This window comes from Cajanus cajan, chromosome 7 (assembly GCF_000230855.2).
Source record: "Cajanus cajan strain Asha chromosome 7, NIPB_CcT2T_4, whole genome shotgun sequence".
Lineage (NCBI taxonomy): Eukaryota > Viridiplantae > Streptophyta > Magnoliopsida > Fabales > Fabaceae > Cajanus > Cajanus cajan.
Genome location: NC_138523.1, coordinates 18,620,360 through 18,635,922, shown reverse-complemented (window position 1 = coordinate 18,635,922; position 15,563 = coordinate 18,620,360). Strand labels below are relative to the sequence as shown.

The window sequence follows — 15,563 nt, the reverse complement described above, 5'->3', positions numbered from 1 at the left end:
CCCCAAACATCAGAGTGAATTAAATCAAATGGAGAAGTACTCTTTTTATTACTAATAGCATAGGATGCACGATGGTGTTTTGACAATTGACAAATGTCACAATTAAAAGACTCAATAGACTCTTTAGTAAACAAATGAGGAAATAAGGATTTAAGAAGGTTGAATGAAGGATGCCCAAGCCTTTTATGATGTAGCCATATTTGGGAATTTGCCCACGTTTCAGATGTAGCTTGTTGACTCATGATTTTTGTTTTGTTTTGGTCATCAGATTCCAACAAATACAACCCACTCTGCTCTTTAGCAGTTAAAATCGTCTTCCCCGTAGCAAGGTCCTGAAAAACACAATGAGTTGAGAAAAATGTTACCGAACAATTTAAATCTTTTGTGAGCTTTTGCACAGAGATAAGATTATTGGCTAATTGTGGAACATGTAAAACATCCTTTAATACAATAGATGATTTCAAAATTATATTCCCCGAGCCGCATATGGGTACACCTTGACCATTCGCAACTGTAATAAGTTGTTCTCTATTCCTTTGAATATATGATTTGAAGATCATACGAAAAGGTGTCATATGATCAGTTGCTCCTGAATCAAGAATCCAAATACCTTGAGACACAGGACCCACAGTATGGAGAGAACTCTTACCTTTCATGGACAGAGTACATGGTCCAGAGGGCTTACTTATTGATTCAATCATTCCTTTCAAACGATCTAGTTCCTCTTTAAAAGCTTTCATCTCAAAAAATTTGATGGTGGTAACTTAATGGATTGATTCGACGACTCTATCTGTGGCGACAACGATGAGTGGGCCGTGGAACGTCACCGGAAAAGGAAAAACAACTCAAAAAAACTCAGATCTACTCAAATCTGGGCCAAATGAGACGTCACCGACCCGTGGAATGGACTCAGGAGGCTCTGGCGACTCTTTCTGCGGCGGCGGCGACGAGTGGGTCTCGCCGGAGCTAGGCACGTGGGCTACACGCGCCGGCGACGGTGGCTGCGCGTGGCGGCGCGTGGCGGCGTATTTCCCAGAGCGAATTTCGGCGTTGTGTTCGCCGAAGTTGGGCGCACCTTTCTGCCCTATCAACGGCCCCAACGGCTACGGTGGTAGCTGCTGTGGCCGGACAGCGGCGGCTGTGGCTACTGTTTGCAGCGGAATCGGAGCTCCCAAGATCGGGAGCTCTGATACCAACTTGAAAAGGAGAATAATATTTTATTATTATTATTCATGATATTACATTTTCCTTATACCTATTTGTAACAATCTAATCTTCTAAAATAAGGAAATAAGGAAAAATATTCTGAAAAATATCCTAGAAGATTCTATAGATATTTTCTCTAATTAGGAAGATTTTTCCTCTAATTACAACACATCTATTTGCTTATTCGTATCTTCATTGGTGATAGAAGTGTGAGAGAAGTCCTGATTTCATGTAGTATGATTAGCTATTTTCCTTGATTGTGTTCTTTCATGTTCTGCTTGCAACAAACAGCGTATATATGTCTACATGTTGGATTGTATATCTCTCCATTCGACTTGTCACAATACATCCATGCGAATGTCTTATTGCCATAGTCTTCTGAGTTCAATGTCATTTTGAAGGGCTTTGAGGACAATAAATATCCGAGAAGAAAACGAGAAGCTTAACATATGGAAGGCCTACTTTAATTTGGAAAATAAGTATGGTAACCCTACAGAGGTAAGAGTGAGAAATTTCAGTTTTTGTCTCTTCACTAATATTGTTATGTGGAGTATCCTTAATAATTTTTTTTATGTAGGAGGCCGTAATGAAACTATTCCAAAGAGCTCTTCAGTACAATGATCCCAAAAAGGTCTATCTAGCACTCTTGGGGATGTACGAGAGGACTGAGCAGCATAATTTAGCAGATGAACTTCTCAATAAAATGACAAAGAAGTTCAAGCATTCATGCAAAGTATTATGCGAACTTTAAAGTATAAATAGTTCTCTTTTGGTCTTGATAAAAAATGTATATGGAACTTATTATGCACTGGATTTTAGGTTTGGTTGAGGCGTATACAAAGTCTTCTAAGGCAGAAGCAAGATGGAATCCAACCTCTAATCGATCGAGCTTCATTAAGCCTTCCCCGACATAAGCACATTAAATTTTTCTCTCAGACAGCTATTCTTGAATTCAAGGTTGGGGTTCCTGATCGAGGGCGATCCTTGTTTGAAAAAATTCTACGGGAATATCCAAAGAGAACAGACTTGTGGAGTGTTTATCTCGATCAAGTATATCCTTTTCCACCCCATTTTCTTTTTGTATTAGTACATCATTCTGAACCTAACATTCTCGTCGTGTACGTGATAGGAAATTCAACTTAAAGATGAAGATATGATTCGTGCATTGTTTGAAAGGGCTGTTAGTCTGAGCCTCCCACCCAAAAAAATGAAGGTGTTTGCTTTTATCTGTAGTATCAATTTTGCTGATGTTTGTCATTTTTCCTGTCATACTCACTTGGGACTTTGCTGTTTTGATTGACAGTTCTTGTTCAAAAAGTATCTTGATTATGAGAAGTCCCAAGGTGATGAAGAACGAATTGAATCTGTGAAGAGGAAAGCAATGGAATATGTTGAGAGTACTCTGGCTTGATATAGATTCGACATTACTTTAGTTTTGAATTTTACAGTTTGCAGCCATTCTGGAGTCCGAGCTGGATATCCCAAGACAAAGTTTATGAGGCATGATAACTTAAAATTACAAGTTTTCCTAAATCACTGGGAAACAGGATTTGATCTTGGTTGGTTGCTTCTGTAAATGGAGTGGTTCTGCAGCAGCATAAATTGAGCGTTTGGTTGAGTATACAATGTGAGATGTGAATGCATCAATTGAGCACAGGAGAAAGGTAGACATTTGATAACAAAGAGGAAATATAGGTCCCTGTATTCTTTTTTTTTGTCCTGTTTATTCTATTTAAACTGTTATTTTTTGCTTTGACGCTATTTGTAACATTACGCAGCCGATCTGTCTTGAGCGCAGAGGTTAGGAAAATTTTGTAATATTTGGGAGTGTTTGATTATAACCAATTTTGAGAATGTAACCATTATTTTATCATCGCATATGCTTATGCAATTGTAGCTTTATTTTCGAAAATATTCGTGTAATTTTAATTTAAATAATAATAAAAATAATAAATTTAAGAATTGCATTATGTTTTAGACAAGATACAAATCCGGACTACATATTGTCCATAAATTTCATTACATGCAGCAGAACCCTGTCAGGCTGTTAACTCAGCTTACCCCTCTCCTGTCTTCCATTTGTTTTCGTAATCTCAGTTTCTTTCCATTCTTCTATTGATACCTGCACAAAGGAATTTTAATGTTAGCATAATAGAATCAGTACAAACCTCAAGTTTGTTTATCGCATTAGATATATTGTTTATTTTGATAATAGTTGGATTGTTAAAGTCTAGTCTTTAAAAGACTTCTTGATGGGCTATAAGAGCTAGGTATTTATAAATTATCCATGAGTTCGTCACTTCGTCTATTATTTGATGCAAGGTATTTTGGCATATGAGAACATCTAATGGAAAAAAAAACTTTTTCTTTGAAAGAACCAAGATTATTTCTTAGAATTACTGAAATCTATTTGTATCCCAAAATGGTTTTTTATATACATAAATCTTGGTCACATATTTAAAAGAAAAGTTATGTATCAATATATCACATAATCCTGCCACATTGTTTTAACACACCTGATACAAAACCTTGGGGAAGTGACAAATGACAATCCCCCAAACTTGGTCAGGAAAAACTTAAAATACTTGGCATAGCAACATTTTGTTTTAAAAAAGTAAGTGGCTAACATTGATTTTTCTAAATTTGGTGGTGGAAAGCGAAACCTGTGTGATCTGGGGATTGTTGGTTATGTTTGGATTGCTAGTAGAGAATGGGATGGAATGAAATAGAACATGATACAGTAGAATGATTAAAAATGTTATTCCATTATTTGATTAACTTATTATAGAATGAAAAATAATGGTAAAAAATAAATATTGCATTCCATTAATTGAGAAAAAAAAATAGTGGAGCAACTCTTAAAAACCCTTGTATCCAATGTTCTTTACAAATATATCCTTCATGTGTAACGCATTTGGTAGATAAATTATTCATCTGACTTGGCATATTCCTTGCAATTGAAGTTCGTTCCGGACGACATCATTGAACGGTTATATCAGTTAGTTGGCTATAAAACAAAAAAAGAAAGGAGAAACATCATTCGTCGCCTAAAATTAGCTACCCCATCTGCTTCAATCAATCAATCACGTGATCACAGTTACACTCGGATGTTGAAATCGATGATCCTTTAGATTTTAGATCTAACAAACACAGCATATCTCAGTATGTTATTTAGTTTTCTTTTTCTTTTTCCTTGCATTTTTTTTTTCATTAATTAGACGGCTTGTGACACTAAAATAAATCATAGTTTCAAATCTTCACCATTGTGTGCTTAAATTAATTAAAAGAGGAAGAAAAGGCAGATTTTGAAATGTTGATTTGTTGGTATCTTAAATGAAGACAATTTTCTCACCATCTCTCTTTGTGTTCGCATTAAATGAAGTCGTGTATTAGAAACTTCATGCCTAAATTAGGAATAAAATTATAATGTATTAGAGTACATATTATATCATCATTAATGATTTTTCCAGAATGTGCTGGATTTACTTTCTCAAGTCTAAGTTAGAAGTTCCAGGTGTATTTTGGAGATTTAAGTAGTGGATTGAAAAACAAAGTGGCTGCATGATTCAAGCTCTGAGGTCTAATACACTTTAGAACAATTCAACATGTATTGTGAGGAAGCTGGCATTGAGCATCAATTAACAACTCCTTGTACCCCTCAACAAAATGGGGTTAGTGAAAGAAAGAACCGGACGATAATGGAAATGGTCAGATGTATGCTTCATGAGAAAGGGTTACCTAAGGAATACTGGGCAGAGGCTGCAAACACTGCAGTATTTTTGCTAAATAGACTGCCCACCAAAACCGTTGATGGGAAGACTCCTTTTGAAGTTTGGTGTGACTATAAACCTTTTTTAAAAAAACTTTAAAGTATTTGGATGCTTGTGTTTTACTTATGTGCCACAAATTAAGAGAGACAAGCTTGACAAAAAGGCTGAACTTGGTGTATTTGTGGGATACAGTTCAGTTTCTAAAGCTTATAGAATTTTCCAACCTTACACAAAGAAAATTCTGATAAGTAGAGATGTGCACTTCATGGAGAATGAGAAATGGAGTTGGAATAATGTAGAAAAAATTTCAGCAGCTGATCCTTTGCACAATCAAGATGAGTTAGTTGATCATATTCATATAAGAGGCACTAGGTTGGTCTTCGATATTTACCAAAGGTGCAACGTTGTTGTCCTTGAAACTGTGGGGTACTAGGATGTAAAAGAAGATCCCAAGTGGAGGGCTGCAATGCAGGAGGAGCTAGCCATGATTGAAAAAAATCATACTTGGGAACTTGTTGAAAAGCCTAAAGATCAAAAAGTCATTGGAGTTAAATGGGTTTTCAGAACAAAGCTTAATGCAGATTGCTCAATCAACAAGCACAAGGCTAGACTCGTAGTAAAAGGGTATGCACAAATTTTTGGTGTTGATTATTCTAACACTTTTGTTCCTGTGTCTATATTGGATACAATTAGATTGGTGCTAGCAGTGGCTGCACAAAACAGCTGGAAAATATTTCAATTAGATGTTAAATTAGCTTTTTTAAATGGAGAACTACAAGAAAAAATATATGTGGAGCAGCCAGAAGGATTCATGAAGAAAGGTGAAGAAGATAAAGTCTATCTTCTCAAAAAGGCCCTCTATGGCCTAAAGCAAGCACCAAGGGCTTGGTACAACAAGATAAATGATCACCTATTGAGCATAGGCTTTGCAAAAAACTTATCCGAGTCCACTCTTTATGTGAAACATAAGGGACATAACCTTCTCACAGTTTCCCTCTATGTTGATGATCTTTTAGTGACTAGAGATGACACAAGGCTGGTTGAGGAGTTCAAACAAGAAATGATGCAAGCCTTTGAAATGACAGATCTTGGTCTCATGACCTATGTTCTTGGAATTGAGATAAAACAAAGTGAGAATAAAGTTTGAGTTAATCACCTATACACTGCCAGTGTAAAAATTTTTTACACTGACAACCAATTATATCTTTTAATTGTGTCATGTCACTGTAAATACATTTACTTTTATCAATGACATGACACAATTAAAAGATATAATTGGTTGCTAGTGTAAAAAAATTTTACACTGGCAGTGTATAGGTTATTAACTCAAAGTTTTTATCTGTCAAAGAAAATATGAAAAGGAAATTTTGAAGAAATTTCAAATGGAGAATGCAAATCTGTTAGCACACCAATGAATCAAAAGGAGAAGTTGAGCAAGGAAGATGGTGTTAATAAAATTGATGAAGGATATTATAGGAGCTTGATTGGATGTCTAATGTATCTCACTGCAACAAGGCCGGACATTCTATTTGTTGTAAGTCTCTTGTCTCGTTTTATGCACTGTGCAAGTGAAATGCATTTAAAAATAGCAAAAAGAATATTGAGGTATGTTAAAGGCACTATTGATTATAGTGTCAAATTTGAGAAGTGTCAAGAATTCAAGTTGTACGAATTCTCTGATAGTGATTGGGCTGGATCTGTTGATGACATGAAGAGTACTTCAGGATATTGTTTCAGCCTAGGCTTTGGAGTTTTCTCATGGTGCACAAAGAAGTAAGAGATTGTAGCACAATCTACTGTTGAAGCTGAATTCATAACTGCAACAACAGCTGTAAATCAAGTTTTATGGTTAAAGAAGATTTTAAGTGATTTACTTTTACACCAGAAGAACAAAACTAAAATTTTTGTTGACAATCAAGCAGCAATTGCTATTGCAAACAATCCAGCATGTCATGGGAAGACTAAACATTTCAATATCAAGCTCTACTTCTTGAGAGAGATGCAACAAAGTGGAGAAGTAAACTTAATTTACTACAAGTCTGAAGATCAACTATCTGACATATTTACAAAGCCATTGCCTATAAGCAAATTTGAACTTTTAAGGAAAAGAATTGGAGTTTGCAGTTCCTAAAGCAAAGAGGAGTGTTAAAACTGTGCTTTTATAATTGAAATTCAGTTATTATTATTTTTTATTAAGCATTAACGGAGTCAATAAGTGGTTCCTAAACGTTAGGAGCAAGATAATTCTGTTTTAATTTTGCTGAAATCCTGGTTAGGTGCATTTTACTTTCTGTTTTATTTTCAAATTATATATTATACTGCAACTTATTGAATAGTTTTGTGAGAGAATCAATTATTCATTTTTCTCTTCCACAATACGTATTGTCTTTCTCTTCCTCTCTCAGCTTTACGATTCTCACCATAAAACCTTCAATCCATTTTCTTAAAATAGTGCCTAAATTATTGAAATACTATGAAATAACCATACTTCAATTTACTTCGTATCCGATACGTATCTAATATGATACTCTCGGATATTTTAGTAATATATATCAATGAAGTATCCTAACCTTTAAAAATAATATAAAAATTTTATTTAATCCCAATACTTTCAAATACTTCATTTGTACTTATTGATGATATGTACCGATAAAGTATTAAAAATTTTAAAAAATTATAAAATATATATTATAGCTAAATAAGACATATACACATATTTAATATGAAAATATAGAAACATTGGCCCTTGATACATTGTAAATGAAAAATGTCTTCTATAAAGATAATTTTAAGAAAGAAATGAGATTGGTAATTCTCAAATTTAGAGTAGAATAATTTTTCTTATTAATCTGAATTGATGGGTACAATCAAATAAATAAACAAGTAACAGAAACAATCCCTAAAGTTTAGAGATTAAGATAAAATATAAATTAGGAAAAGATAAACTAATATATCTAAACTATATCTTAGAATATCTTATCACAGCTAATAAAACAGATTCTAATAAAACAGATTCTAACACTCCCCCTCAAGCTGGTGAATAGGTATTCTCCATTCCCAGCTTGGAAACAATCTTCTCAAAGATGTTGTTGTTCAGCCCCTTTGTTAGAATATCTGCAAGGTCTTGTGAGGAGACATATGGAGTGCATATCAGACCACTATTTAATTTTTCTTTGATAAAATGTCTGTTAACTTCAATATGTTTGGTTCTATCATGTTGCATCGGATTATGAGCTATGCTAATAGCAGATTTGTTATCACAATAAAGTCTCATTGGTTCATCCGATTTTATCCTTAGGTCTTCCAAGATAATCTTCAACCAGAGTAGTTCACATATCCCTTGTGCCATTGCCCTGAACTCTGCTTCAGCACTGGATCTGGCCACCACACTTTGTTTTTCACTCTTCCAAGTCACAAGATTCCCTCCAAGGAAAGTGCAATATCCCGTAGTTGACCTCCTATCCACAATTGACCCTGCATAGTCTACATCTGTATATGCTTCCAGATTTACATTCCTATTTCTTTTGAACAAAATTCCCTTGCCTGGGGTCCCTTTCAAATACTGCACAATTCTTAGTGTAGCTTGTAAGTGAACCTCCTTCGGCTGGTGCATGAACTGGCTGACTAGACTCACGGCGAATGCAACATCAGGTCTAATGTGAGATAAATATATCAGTCTACCAACTAGCCTTTGATAAAATTCCTTGTCAACTGCAGTATCTTCTTCTGCGTTTACCAATTTCAGGTTTGGGTCAATTGGTGTACTTGTAGGCTTGCATGCTGTCTTATCAGTCTCTTTTAACATATCAGTGATGTATTTCTATTGAGATATGAATATCCCATTTTTAGAATAGGCCACTTCAATTCCCAAAAAATAGTTCAATTTTCCCAAGGTCTTAATTTCAAATTCCTTGGCTAGATGTTGGCCTAACAATCGTTGCTCTTCCTCATCATCACCTGTCACTATAATATCATCTACATAAACCAGTAACACTGTTACTCCCCTTGACTTAGAGTGTTTAATGAACAGAGTATGGTCTCCTTGACTTTGTTTAAAGCCTAAACTTATCATAACTTTAGTAAACCTTCCAAACCACGCTCGTGGTGATTGTTTCAGCCCATACAATGCCTTTTTTAGCTTGCAAACAGTGTTGGCAGCTATTTTTTCACCATATCCAGGGGGCAATTCCATGTAAATCTCCTCTTCAATTTCTCCATGGAGGAAGGCATTTTTAACATCAACTTGTTGCAAGTTCCAACCATAATTAGCCGCTAGGGACAATATCACCCTAACTGTATTCACTTTTGCAACTGGAGCAAATGTTTCCATGTAATCCACTCCATAGGTTTGAGTGAATCCCTTAGCTACTAACCTTGCTTTGTACCTCTCAATGGATCCATCAGCCTTGTATTTTATAGTATATACCCACTTGCATCCTATTAGTTTTTTTCCATTTGGGAGAGCAACCAAATCCCAGGTACTATTATTCTCTAATGCTTCCATTTCCACATCCATGGCTTGTTTCCATTTTTTTTCACTCAATGCCTCAGATAAAGAGGTAGGTGTTGTTGTAGTGTTTAGGCTTGTGAGGAAGGATTTATGGGTAGGTGAGAAGTTTCTAAAGGATAGATAATTGGCTAGAGGGTACAGTGGCTTGGTGGTACATTTCCTGGTTTCTTTCCTAAGGGCAATTGGAATATCTAGGTCCTCTTAAAGTGGTGTTGGACTGGTTTCAGGTTCTTGTAAAGTTGGGAAATCAGAGGTTGATTTTGTGGAGATTAAAGGATCAGGGGTAGTTACCTCATGTAATGTTGGGTTGGATTGTTGGACATGGACAGATTCTGGAATGACCTTTGTCTTCCTTGTATAAACCAGTCCTTTTCCAAATCTTACATCAGCTCCATCTTGAATGGATTTAGTGGGTTCCTTCTCATTTGTTCCACCTTTAGTCCCTATTTTTGGTCCCAAGCTTAAGTCAGGGAGCATAAGAAGATCATCTTCCTTTCTTGCAGTCTCCCCCTGAGGATGATCTTGGTGGAAGTAGCTTTTGTGCTCAAAAAAGGTGAAATCTCTAGACACGAAGAATTTTTGTGATGGTGGGTGATAGCATTTATATCCCTTTTGTGTGGATGAGTATCCTATGAAAACACATTTTAAGGCTCTAGGAACGAAACCAACGAGCACCATAAACATTTGGGACAATTGAGGGACCCCACACATCAGTATGAATTAAATAGAAGGGAAAAGTGCTCATATTATTACTAACTGGAAAAGGTACACGCGTGTGCTTAGCAAGCTCACACACTTCACAATTGAGACTTTCCACATCTAATTTGCTAAAAAGGGAAGGGAATAACAATTTTATGACTCTAAAGGAAAGATGTCCAAGACGACAGTGATGTAGGAAGACCTTCTCCCTGTTGGCCTTCATTGAATCAGAGAAAAAAGAGTTTTTGTTTTCCAGGTCTGGTGGCAAATCCGGATTATCCAAGTAATAAAGGTCATTCCATTCTCTAGCATGTCCAATCATCCTCCCTGAGTACTTGTTCTGCAGTATACAAACATTGTCATAAAAAATGGCATTACATGATAGGTCTTTTATGAGTTTTTTTATGGAAATCAAACTAACAGACAGTTTAGGAATATGAAGGACATTTTTAAGGGTTATAGATGGGCTTATTTGAACTTCTCCTTGACCTGCTGCAGTCATCAGAGAGCCATCTGATGTGGATATTTTCTTGTTGCTAGGACAAGGGGTGTAGGAAGAGAAATGTTTAGGTAGGGGTGTCATGTGGTCGGTAGCCCTAGAATCTAGTATCCAATATGGGTTATAGTTTTTATCTGAGGCATTGAGTCCAAAAGAAAAAGGAAACATACCTGAATGTGCCAAAGAACAAGTACCTGTTGACTTATCCAACTTGTTGAGGAATGATCTCATCTGCTCTACTTCATCCTGGTTAAGTTGAATCACTCCTCCTCTATTTTCTTCACTGGTGACAACACCTATGTGTGCTTGTCCTCCCTTTTGGTGTTGTCTCCTTTTTTTCTCACTCCTTGTCTCGGTTTTGGGGCCCCAATCCTTACTAGGTGGCTTTCCATGCAGCTTCCAACATTTTTCACGATTGTGGCGAGGCTTGTTACAAAAGGTACACCACACTCCTTCACCTTTCTTCTCCATATTAGCTATTCCCCCCTTTTTCTAGTCTACCATCATGGTTGATCCTGAAGCTACCATGGCTGAATTTTCCATGGCTGGGGTTTCTAGCATTATTCCCCTTCTGCTTTCTTCACTTCTGACCATAGCTACTACTTCATTAAATCTTGGAATTTTTTCTTTTCCAAGGATCTGGACTCTCACTTGATCAAAATCAGAGTTAAGCCCTGCCAAGAAATCATAGACTCTATCTTGCTCAATATACTCTTTGAGCATTGCTGAATCATCTGAACACTTGGCTTTTATGACCCTGTAATGGTCTAACTCCATCCATAGGGATTTGAGTTGATTGGCATACTCTGTAACAGTCTTGTTTCCCTGTTTTGCAGCCACAGTCTTCACCTTCACATCATATATTTGAGTAGCATCTTTAGCTTTGGAGTATGTCTGCTCCATGGCATTCCAAATCTCCTTTGCAGAATTAAGAAACATGCAAGTATTAGTGATTTCTGGGATCATGGAGTTCCATAGCCATGCCATGATCATAGAGTCCTCTTCATCCCATTTTATAAATTTGGGATCTTCTTCCTTAGTCTTCAGTCAAGTGGTTAGCTTTCCCTTTACCTTTCAAAGTTGTACAAACAAGTTGGGCCCATTTCAAGTAATTCTTCCCATTCAATCGGTAGGCAGTGTTGAGGTTCTGCAGTTGTTCCTTATTGTTCTAAGACTCAATATTCACCACTTCAGCAATTGGGTCTGCCATGTCCACCGTAGTACACCGACCCTAATGCAGTGAGTATGTATTTAATTGTTGCGACGAAAACTAAGAAACAACACTGCAAATGACAATAGCAATGAAGGCTGGCTGTCCTAAAAAAAATGATTGACAGCAATGAAGGCTGTCCAGAAATGAAGGCTGTCGCCTAGGGTTTTGGTTTGCGCAGTCAGAGGCAGCTCCCAGAATTTGAGAGCTCTGATACCATCTCAAATTTAGAGAAGAATAATTTTTCTTATTAATTTGAACTGATGGGTACAATCAAATAAATAAACAAGTAACAGAAACAATCCCTAAAGTTTAAGGATTAAGATAAATTATAAATTAGAAAAATATAAACTAATATATCTAAACTATATCTTAGAATATCTTATCACAACTAATAAAACAGATTCTAATAAAACAGATTTTAACAGTAATAGCATAGGAGAGCTAGAAAGTACCAAGTGAAGGGGTTGGGGGAGTACAAACAAAACAAAAAATTTTAGAAAAGTAGAGTGTTTTTCTTGTTTTGTTTTTGTTTTTCATGGTTATGATATGAAAGTGTATGATGATATAATGATGTTTTCTTTCTGAATTTTACTTGTAGGTTTTTCCTAAGCATGGAGCTGCCTACAACTAATAACAAGATTGAACCTGTGAAGGAGGAAGGTCCCTTGTTCCATTGTGACTTTTGTGATACAGAAGTAGTTCAGAAGCTAGCTCAATTCTCAAATGTTCCTGCCAGGACTAGCCTCTACCTGTGTTGATAACACAACAGGAGATCCCTTCAAGACCCCTGGTTTAGTGGCTGTTCATTTGAGAAAGGAGATGGTAGAATATGTCACCCAAAAGAGTGAATCATTTGTTGCTGAGTTTGTTATCTTAGAGGGTGGTCCTGAGGGTGAAACCTTGGAACACTCTTTTGACATCATTTCTCATTTTGTTGGTGAGTTTAACTCGAAGAGAAACTTGTTGAGTCAGTTTTCAGGGTGGTTGCTGAGTGACAAGAGGAGGAAAAAATTGATGATTTTGTTCAGGAGATGGAGATGAATGCTTTTTGGCCACTGGATAGAAGAGAGACACTTGCTAAAACTTTGGTCAAGAATGTTGATTTCAAGAGCTCATTTCATTGCAGCATGAGTTTTAACTCTGCACAAGATCTTGCCAACCATGTTGGTGCTTGCAACTTTAGACCTAGCATCTGCCAAAATGAGGGTTGCAACGCCAGATCCAGTGCTGGTCATTTGAAGGAGCATGATTCAACTTGTGATTTCAAGATAGTTCCGTGTGAACAAAAGTGCAGAGAGCATTATGAGGCGTGAGATGGATAGACACTGCATAACTGTTTGTTCAATGAAGCTTGTGAATTGTCCTTTCTATGCAGTGGGATGTAGATATTCTAATGCACAAAGTATGATAAGAAAACATTGTTCAGATGACGTTGAGTCTCACTAATTGCTAATGCTTAAAGGCATACACCAGGAAGCATCAGGTGAAGATCTTAAGAAACGTGTGGAGCAAATTGTAGAGGTTAGTCAACATAGACCATAAATTTATTGGCTGCTTTTAGTTTCCATTAGGACTGAACTTAGATACTGTATTATTGGTATCATTGTATTATTTTTTAATCAAAATTGGAATTTTGTCTTAGTAATATCCGATAACATTTAATGAAACTCTTTATTATGCATATTACTGATGTGAAATGTTAATTCTGATTGGGAAACACCAACAATACGTATAGCACTGCAGATATAAGTTTTATCCCGCTTATACAAAGTTGGTTTTTGAAGTACGGCTGCCAAACTTTTTTCCACTTGCATTCTTTTTGTTAATGATTCAGACAGCATTAAAAAGTTTTCAAGGCTCACTTTTTATTTTGAACTTTTAAGGAAGTTCCAAAGAAGTTTAAAACATAATGTTGAGTGTAGATTTTTTTTTTATCCTAATTAAAATGACAACACCAAAGTTCAAATATATAAAATACTATCCGAATCTATTATTAGGTCGATCTTAGTGATTTATGTTGAGTGTAGGTTAAAATTACTTGTGTAATTTATGAGTTTGTAGCTATTAAGAAATTGTAAAGTTTGATCATCAGTTGCCATCTATCTTCCTGTACACTATCTGAGAAGAGGTACATAAATTTTCTTGGTATAATCAATATTCAAATTTTTAGTTCCATACCATAGACATCATCATGAAGCAAATTAGCAGAGGCTCAAGAAGCAAGGGTAATACAATATTATTGAGAGAATGTTATAGATGTAGCATTGTGTTGATTTTTCTTATTTGTGAAGTTTTAGCACCATTTATTAATATCTCTTTTGGTCATTCCCCTCCTTTTCCCATGCAGTTTTTCTGAAGATTTTAGAGATGAGCTTGTGTACCACTGGATGTTTTCATCATTGAGCTATTTTGCTTACCACATCATTATTTTCCTGTTGTTGACTAATTAATCATAAAAGCCTTCCTGCTGATAAGCAATGTGCAAAGACCGTTGAAATTTTTCTCAAAAAGGACACATGTTCATTCGGGATAGATCATGCCCCAGTTTTAAGAATTGCACAGAAAATGGTATACTATAAAGTTAAGTTATGTTACATCTGTTTATGATTTTTCAAAACCTTAAAAACTTCTGCAACTGCACAAAGCAATCACTAGTAGAATTTGGCAAATACAAAGTCGATCCCACATGTACTTAATTTAGATAATTTATATTTGATAGCGCAAATTAGAACTGTCAAAACAGGTCAGTCTGGCTTATGTGAGCCAGCCCACCTTAACCCACTTTAAAAACGAGTCAATCTAACCCGGTCTATTTTTGATTTTCTAAAAAAAAAAAAATTTGGCCTGGCCCGGCTCACCACGAATTGGTGGGTTATATGAGCTAGCCCACCAGCCCACCAAAAATTAAAAAAATTATCAACAAAATTCAAAATTTTAAATTAACATAATAGTCATAAAATTAGCATCATTAATAGCCATAAGTCATAACTCATCATACAAAATTAAATACAAATCATGATAAAAGTCTAAAATAAAAATTTTCAATATCCCATCATATAAAATTAACTACAAATCATACTTAAATTTTCATTGCAAAAAAAAGAAATTGGTGGGCTGGTGACCTGCCCGACCCACCACAGGTTCAGCCTGGATGGGCTGGGTGAAAGTGGGTCGGGTTGAGATATACCTACCTACTATAAAACTTCCATTTTTTTTTTGCTTAGCCTGGCCTGTTTTCAAGGTGGGCTGTGTTGACCCACGGGTCGTAGCCCATTTTGACTGCTCTAGCGTAAATTATATGGAACTTTTTTACTTTTAAATATTCAAGCGAAATTTAATCCCTGTCATATTCTATCTGATTTTAGTCATGTAATTTTTAATTTCATAATTTCAATTCCCTAATACAGTAAAATATGCAATTTTGATACGTTATTAAATATTTATCTATTAATATTATAACTTTGACCATGATCTAATATTTAACATTGAATAAATAGTATAATAATTAATTTTTAATAATATTTAAATTAAATTACACTTTCAATTTTTTTTTAATCTTTTTAACTACTTGTTTGCTATAAAATGAAAATAAAAAATATAACTTAATCTAAATATTATTAAATATTAAGTATCACATCATTTACTTAATTAGATTATGATTAACAT

At 35.5% G+C, this 15,563-nt stretch overlaps 1 protein-coding gene and 1 long non-coding RNA gene across 2 annotated transcripts in view; one reads left to right on the top strand and one right to left on the bottom strand.

Moving 5' to 3' along the window:
* LOC109813925 (RIBOSOMAL RNA PROCESSING 5) overlaps positions 1–3,084 on the top strand; it is a 29,366-nt gene extending 26,282 nt beyond the window's left edge. The window contains exons 36-40 of the mRNA XM_020378229.3: positions 1,608–1,704; positions 1,784–1,939; positions 2,026–2,256; positions 2,336–2,419; positions 2,510–3,084. Of these exons, the coding sequence (XP_020233818.1) occupies positions 1,608–1,704; positions 1,784–1,939; positions 2,026–2,256; positions 2,336–2,419; positions 2,510–2,617 (676 nt within the window). The 3' untranslated portion in view covers positions 2,618–3,084. The remainder of the gene's footprint in view (positions 1–1,607; positions 1,705–1,783; positions 1,940–2,025; positions 2,257–2,335; positions 2,420–2,509) is intronic.
* On the bottom strand, positions 2,911–13,398 carry LOC145949467 (uncharacterized). The gene is made up of 2 exons (XR_014427673.1): positions 12,543–13,398; positions 2,911–3,328 (listed from the first exon to the last, which is right to left on the bottom strand). It is a non-coding gene; the product is annotated as an uncharacterized LOC145949467 (long non-coding RNA).
* Positions 13,399–15,563: the final 2,165 nt, after the last annotated feature.